This window comes from Ostrea edulis, chromosome 2, assembly GCF_947568905.1.
Source record: "Ostrea edulis chromosome 2, xbOstEdul1.1, whole genome shotgun sequence".
Taxonomy (NCBI): Eukaryota; Metazoa; Mollusca; class Bivalvia; order Ostreida; family Ostreidae; genus Ostrea; species Ostrea edulis.
Window position 1 is genome coordinate 96,674,055 of NC_079165.1, and position 8,828 is coordinate 96,682,882.

Sequence of the window (8,828 nt, forward strand, 5' to 3'; positions counted from 1 at the left end):
AAATGTCAAATTACTTTACGTTTCCAGTGGCGTATAATTTTCCGTAAACGCCGAAATTTAATGACGTTTAATGTCGATTATATGCCAAGTAAATGCCATGTTTAAATAAAATTAAACGTCATTTTACGTCTAATTGAGAATTTAATCATCTTATTTTACTCCAATAAATTTCACATTTAAGCAATATCAAACGTCAATATACTCGAAGTTTGGCGTATAATCCATCCATATTAAATTTCATTTTACTTGGAGTTTCACGTATTTTCATATTTTACTCCATTAAATTTCACATATAAGCGATATTAAACGTCAATATACTCGGAGTTTGGCGTATAATCCACCCATATTAAACTTCATTAATTTTATTTGAAGTTTCACGTATTTTCATATTTATACTCCATTAAATTTGACATTTAAGCAATATTAAACGTCAGTATACTCGAAGTTTGGCGTATAATCCACCCATATTAAACTTCATTTTACTTGACGTTTCACGTATTTTCATATTTATACTCCATTAAATTTGACATTTAAGCAATATTAAACGTCAGTATACTCGAAGTTTGGCGTATAATCCACCCATATTAAACTTCATTTTACTTGAAGTTTCACATATTTTCCTCCATTGAATTTCACATTTACAGCTGTAAGCAATATTAAACGTCAAATTACGCAAAATTTGGCGTATAATGCATCCATATTAAACTTAATTGGAGTTTCGCATAATTATTCAGCATCTCTATAAAGCTTCCATATAAGCTAGAGTTCAACTTTCACTTTAGGAGAAGTTTAGATAAGTATAAGCATACAAGCTATATAGTAAACTTCTTTCTGTGAAAATTCACAAAAGTTATCATGAATTAGTTGCCTTAGAAAGAAAAGGCATGAATAATTAATATTTTTTATTGCATTTTTTTTATTTCACATAACATCTTGCCTGGGATGTAAATTCATATATAAGAAAAAAAATATATGTAATGAACAATATTATGACACAATGTGAAAAATATTGCTATTAAAAATATCAAAATACAGGAATACCAAAAAGGATTACATTCAGAAATATGTCCCAGACATTTAAGAAATGTATGAAATGAAGACAAATACCATCCAATACAATGCAATCATACTATTAAAGCCTATCGCAAGGTTGAGTCAAACAACCGCACACATGAGTATAAACTACATTACTAAACAAATTGATGGTAAATATAACTAGATACACACACACACACACTATGCTATCACACAAAAATCATATAAAACTCATGAAAGGAAATATATAAAAATATATCTTTTGATACAAAGCTAGCATTGCACTGTGATGATGTAAGATTGTCTTGGCATAATATAAAACTACTTCACACATTGATGGGTATGTAACCTGGAATTTCCCGAGTAGGCTGCCCTAAACATTGCTTCTTTCCTCTTTTGACACATTTTTTCTCTAACAAAGCAGTGAAAGTTTATGGGGAGAAGCATGTCGATTCAATGAAGACAAACTATTCCCGAAAAAGTAATGTTTTCTTATTTCTTTGAAAAGCAAAATGAACAAATCTTTATGACATATGCAATATATATTCATCTACAAGTATCATGGTATATGTACATAATAACTAGAAAACTGACAAGTCAGAAAAGGACCTGTAATATATATTTCAGAGGCAGGAATGACATAAAAGGTACATATAAAAAAAAGTTAAAAGTTCCATAACTCTATAAGGCATGACATAAAATATCAAATATAAAAAATTAAGTATCAGAACTCTGCAACAACAAAGCTAATAACTAATCAAATTGAAAGGGATCTTCATTTGCCTAATATTTTATTAATGTTTTAGTGTATTACCTTAAAAGAGTTAAAACAAAAATCAGTTACACAAATCCATACAATTACAAAATTAACAAGGAAATTGTTAATATTCTATTACATGCAAGTATTGAGAGCGGTAATACGCGTGTTACAAAGAATCTATTTATTTATTGGTCTCATCCTCAAGCTCACTCTCATATTCTGTTCAGCTTGAATTTGAATTTGAAGTTTCTTTTTCTCTGCCCTTCTCCTTCGTCCCCCATCTCTATCACTAGCAAAGCGATACCAGTCTTTTGGCACGTTGAAAATTTCCACGTCTGTTGCATTAACTCAGAGGCAATTCTTCCTCACTGTTTCTGATTAAAATAGATAAAAGAATGTTCATCAAAAGTGTTTATTTCTCAAAGCTTGTTCATGAAATCTCTCTCTCTCTCTCTCTCTCTCTCTCTCTCTCTCTCTCTCTCTTTTTTTTTTTTTTTCACTTTACATACCTTTCAATATTTCCTGTAATTTCAGTGAAGAGAATGCAATTTCCCCCCTTTTCCCATCCAGTTGATGTTTACTGCTAGTTTTGTAGTGATCATGTGGGAAAGTAGTCTCCTTACTGAACTTTTCGTGTTTTAACCACCAATAGTTGATAATGATCTCACCTGCACATTGTAAATATTGATAGAGAGTCAAGTGTATATACCATTTCATGTATTGATAATTCAAAATACAATATCTTAAGATGAACATAGTTTTGCAGGGGTTTTTTTTAATAAAAAAAAATACATGTATATGTTTCAATAAAACAAAATGATCAGTAACCTACCAAAGTTTTACACGTGTTTTTACTCTGCAAGAGGTCCGTCATCTTCTGTATATCTTCTTGTTTTCCCAGAGGAAAACATACATCTAACTGCAGTGTAGTGTCGGGCTCCTCTACACTAGGAGCAGGACGGCTTTCAAGTCTATCGATCTTTGTGATCGTGGCCTGCAGAAGCTGCGTATTTAGGTGGGTCTGTACTTTTATTTCCTCCACGTTTGTCATAACTTTCTCCAAACAGTTTAGGATTTTCTGAAAGAAATCCTCGACAGAGTTTAAGACAGACATGCAATTAGTCCAAAATGTATGTATGGTTTTGATATCATTTATTTTAAAAAATGGAATCAGCACAGAATGATATCATATAAGTACCTGAGCTAGTGGGGCTTTTGTCAAATTGTGAAACTGTAGAACTTGAGACTTAGCCTTATATACATTACTTTAAATAAATACAGCATGATATACAGCATCATATATATTGCGATTGATTTCTCTCAAGTTTCATTTGATTACTTACAACTGAGAGTTGAAAAGCAATATTTTACAATTTTGAAATGGGGCAAAATGACAACTTAAAATTTACTTGACAGCCAAATAATTTCGCATGACTCTTTTTGTTGCGATGTTGGGGTTTCTAGAATGCGGCTTTAATTTGTCTGACCTTCTGTATCATTTTCCTTAGGCTTCTCTCCCATTCACCTATTTGATTGTTGATTTTGATTTTAATGCTAGATCGTTGTTTTTGATTGACCTTGTTTGTTGTTTGATTGTGTTCTTCTGGCAATCATTATTTTTCGCTGTTCACCATATCCGAATCATCAATGGTACGGCCTACCTAATATTGTTTTGAACTTAATCAGTCCATATCATTATCTTCCCACCATTTTATTCCATAATCACATTGTTTTGTAAGTTTTCCCTCTAAATTTATCTGATTTCTGTAATTTTCAAGAATAATTCTATTTTCATCCCGACCCGACCATGGTACAAACTCTCTAAACCATAGTCAGTAAACACGCTTTACAACGAAACCATCACCATTTTTATCACTCAGTACAACAGTGTACCACTCTTGTCATCAATGTAGTTTATCGATACTTGTCGTTTTTGCGTGTTATTTGTTTATGTAATATATGTCTCTTGATAAAGACGCGGGTTGCGTCGAAAATTCGAGTTTTAAATAACCAACAGTGTCGTGGCCTTTTCAGTGCTTTTATAAATTTCTTTACTGGCCTTGTATCTTCTCAGATCCGACACTTTAAGAAAGTAGGGTGTTGTTGGGTTTTTGTGCTTTTATATAACTATTAATCCCCAACTGCATCGCTTGATCCATCCTCTTTCTTCCCACAGTCCTGTCGTGTATTGTTTGTTGTCTCTCACGTATTTATGTACATTTGTATGAAATGTCTTATTTTTCTTCATGCCGTTTTCTATTGTTCTCCTGTTTATGAAATGCAATTTTCTCTCGTTTTCGGAACTTAAATTTTCATGCTCTCATTATGTCCTTTACCACTGATGCAACATTCAAATCTATTAAGAAATTAAACAAAAAACTGGTGAAAACTCAACACCGGATCTCCAATTGTTCCACTTATATAAAAAATGACACCGTGCCCACAGGATTCAAAATCAAGCTCACTCCTAACATCGGTAACATTTCCAAACGATTTTTAAATCGTTGGAATAGCATTTTGCACTCATGTTCTAAACAACTGATGGACCTTTGTCTCTCTTGCTCTTGGGACTTACACCAGGTTGGACACATTACTGAGGCCATCACCGCCAATGATCTGGACCCGGTTGTATCAGTATTTAATGCGACATTAAAGCCTCATTAAATTCAAAATATTTAATGTGACATTAAGTTCCGTTGTATCATTGTTTTAATGTATGATTCCGCGCATTAAAGCCTCATTAAATTCATCAACTTTAATGTAGGTTTGGAGGGTACATTAAGTGGTCATTAATTATAGCGGCTAATATAGCGGTTTGACAGACAATGAAAGGATGGAGTCTTCCGCGAATGATTTTCACTCCAAAATGTGACTGACGAGGAAATTCGAATGATATAAAGATGACAATTTACCTTTTCCGTAAGGAGTCAATCGGCAAAATTATGGATGACTAGGCCTAATAAATAGGTCACACGCACTGTCCATAGAATCGCAGGTAAATATAATGTATAATAGTCCAAGCAAAAGACATGAAAACATGTAGACCTACATATACAGGCTCAAGGAGTGACGTCATTTCGTGTGTCGTAATACGTTTACAAGAAGAGGCGGATCTAACAATACAATGAACAAGAGGGCGACTTCCGTTAAGTGTGGCAAATGCACACATCAATTCAAATTAAAGATATATATGTATACACACACAAAAGCAAATGGATCACACATGTAGTTTAAAAAACAACATCCCACCTCCAAGATATTCATATAACCGGAAACTTTTAAACAATCCTTATACTAAAATTGTTGAGATATTAGCCTATTTGTTATTATGTTTTTAGAAGTAAAAACTTTCAGAAATTTATATTACACTATGATTTCAGAAATGAATATATCTCTAATCTATATAAATTCAGGTGTGAAAATTCCTAATTACATGTATTAAAATAGTTCGTACATATTTGGTAGGCAATGTGTGGAAATTTTACTTCAAGTTCAAAACGAGGTGACCATCGAATGGTTTGGGATAGGGTTAACACAAAAAAAATATTTTAAACTTTCTTTTGAATTCAAATTTTAATTGCCTTGTGGTTTTTTTTGTTTTTTTTTTTTTGTTTGCTACCTAGGCGTGTAAAATCGGTGGTTGGTGGGTTTACTGTTCAATGATTATTATTTGTTATTTTCATAACACCCCACTCCCACACACACACTGTTTCTGATTTTCACTAGTAGTGGTTATGAATCAATATTGAGAACAATTTATTAGCAGTATATGAGTTCTCCAAATCACCCACCCACCCACATGCGATTTAGTATTTAACAATTGAAGACCGTGTATAAAGGGGGGGGGGGGGTACAAATTAAGGAAATTGAATTGTGCTAGTGAAGAAATCTAGACAAATTAAATTCTCCCCCACCCCCTTTAAAGTGATGATGCATGTTATTGGAAGTTTTATCAAAGTTCTTTGTGGTACGATTGGGGTAGATCCAAGTAGTACAAGGCGTTGGTGACTCGTGCAACTCAAGATATCAATTAAATGACCGTCTGGCGATAATCTTAACACGATGAGGGATTTTCCCCCCTTCAAAGTAGCTGGTTTTCGCCGAGGAATAGACTGTCTATCTACAGACGGAACGTTGTTAGGATCCAAGAATCATCCGAAAATATGGAGAATGAGCCTACATTCGTTAACAGAAAATGCTATCATTGTATCAATGTTCAAACAATTTGTGATCACACTGGCGATTATAAAAATTGATATAAAGTAACGCGAGAACATTGTCTGTGAAGGGAGAGAGATAGAAGAAAAAAACATTTACGATACCCTATAGATAAGCTTGAAGGAATATATTATACACTGTATTCTTTGCAATAAATGAAAACACTGAAGCGCTTCTCAAAATTTATGCTTTTAAAAACAAAAATAATTAAATGCCAGCCTCAATTATTTCTCGGTAAAAAACTAGTTTTGGTATAAGTTTACAGAACTAAAGATATTCTTAATCAATTTGAAATAATTAAATTATTTAGGCTAGTATGCTTATCTGAAGCGTGTAGCCATTTTAGAAAGATGACACAAGCCAATCAGATATGCGACAATAAAAATTTGCAAGATTGAAAACTGTCAATGGAAGTAAAACCCTGTGAAACGAATGCCAGAATCTGATGGGAATAGTATCATAAAATCATAAGTAAACAACGAGATATCGCCGAAATTCTTTCGGTAAAATTTTTTATACCCCGCAAAATCGGTCTACTGTAAAATTTTCTCCTCGATTTCTGGGTTATATTTTATTTGGTCATCAGACCTTTCATCATAGCCTATGAATGTACGTAAACAAAATACAGCGAAATAGATAGGAAGTAAACATTACGTTGCATTATGGGATTGGTATTAATTGTTAATGTTGGTTTAATGGGAATTTTGATATTTAATGTCATATTAACTAATGTGAAGTTAATAAAGGTTCAATACAACGGTATTTAATGAATCCATTAACTAATGCCACATTAAGAATTTAATAACGCATTAGGGTTAATGTCACATTAAATTTAATGACTCGTTGATACAACCGGGTCCTGAAGTTGCGGAATGCTGTGTCCCAAGGAGAATATGAAGAGCTGTGCCATATCCTAGACGGGTACAATTCAACTTTGTGGAAATCTCTGCTAGAGAAGCAAACCAAAAAATTTTCCAGAGATTCAATCCATCTACACGCCCGTTCAAACAATGGTAGACAGAGAGTTCCTACTGTAACACCACAACAACCAACGAATAAACCATCTACCAAAACCAAAGGAAACAGGAGATTTAAACGCAGCACAACAGACATGCCAAGTGAGCTTGAATCACATACAAATGCCGTTCTTAACCTCTCCAATGTTGTACTATCAGATTCTGAAACCAGCTTACTGTCCAAAGGTCTAAATTTTTGTCCAGTACCCCGTGAAATCGATGAGAAACAACTTAGAGAGGACACCAGAGCATTCTTCAGACGTATGCGTTTAAAAGAGCACTTTTCAAGTCGCCAAAAGTCCACTGATTTTGACAACGAATCCGATACGGAGAGTTCATCTCAATCACAGGAACAGACAACTTCATATGAGCCTGATCCCTTTCGTATCAAAAGTACTTGGGATCCAAAACCAGGCAAATGTCCAACCCTTGAGACATACATAGAGGCCGTAGAATCAGACATTGAAAAGTTGCTTCAAAATCCTACTCAAACTTATGACAATCTGACCCGCGATGAAAGGCGTAGTATTCAAGCACTTAAAAACCGGGAAGATATTGTCATTAAGAAAGCAGATAAAGGGTCTACTGTAGTCGTTATGGACAAACAAGATTATATAGCAGAAGCAAACAGACAATTGTCAAATCAATGCTTCTATAGAAAAATTGATTTTGACCCCACAAAAAGCAATGCTGACGCTATCATCGACACTTTAGAAAAAATGAGATGCGATGAAGAAATAAGTCTTGAAACTTTCACTTGTCTCGTACCCTCTAACGACAGCACACCTGGACAATTCTACCTTCTACCTAAAATACACAAAGAAGGAATCCCAGGCCGTCCAATTGTCAGCGTTATTGGTCATCCAACTGAGAAAATCTCACAGTTTTTGGACATGCACCTACGACCTCATGTAGAAACCATACCGTCCTACCTCAAAGACACGACAGACTACATGAACAAAACCCCAACTTCGAACTTGCCAGACAACACCCTTCTCGTGACTATGGACGTTGCATCATTATACACGAACATTCCTCACGATGAAGGCATTGAGGCATGCAAGGAAGTCTGGAACAGTAGAAAACACCAAAAACCGTCCACGGACTCCTTGGTTGAACTTTTAGAGCATGTACTTAAACGCAATAACTTCATGTTCAATGGAGAACATTACCTCCAAGTAAGTGGCACGGCCATGGGAACTAAAATGGCACCCTTGTATGCTAACATATTTATGGGTAGACTAGAAAAACAACTTTTGCTACAAGTACCCATTAAACCCCTCAGCTGGCTTAGGTTCATCGATGACATAGAAATCAAATAGGTCGAAGGAAGGGAAAGTCTGGACAATTTTGTGTCCTTTGTCAATTCATTTCACCATAGTATTATGTTCACAGTGGATATTTCAGATACCACCAATACATTTCTTGATACAAAATCCACTCTTAAAAATGGTGAAATTGAATTTGATCTCCATACCAAACCGACCGACGCCCATTTATATCTAATGCCATCCAGCTGTCACCCACATCACATTTTCAGGGGTTTACCGAAAGGCCTAGCAATTCGTGCCAGGCGAATCTGTTCCAGTGAGGAATCCTATGAACGACAGGGTCAACAATTGAAGTCTCATTTATGCAAACGAGGCTACAAGCCGCTATCTGTCACTAATGCCATTGATGAGGTTAAAACAATCGACAGGTCTTCACTGTTGCAGTATAGGGAGAAAACGAAATGCTGTAGAGTACCTCTAGTCACCACTTACCACCCTACATTGAAGGACCTAAACAAAATCCTAAAG

The 8,828-nt window shown here is 34.7% G+C and overlaps 1 protein-coding gene across 1 annotated transcript; it reads left to right on the forward strand.

The window, feature by feature from the left end:
- The first annotated feature begins 7,124 nt into the window (after positions 1 to 7,124).
- On the forward strand, positions 7,125 to 8,351 carry LOC125680210 (uncharacterized). Its single transcript, XM_048919650.2, has one exon. It carries the CDS (start codon positions 7,125 to 7,127, stop codon positions 8,349 to 8,351), a length of 1,227 nt encoding a protein of 408 aa, XP_048775607.2.
- The last annotated feature ends 477 nt before the right edge of the window (positions 8,352 to 8,828 follow it).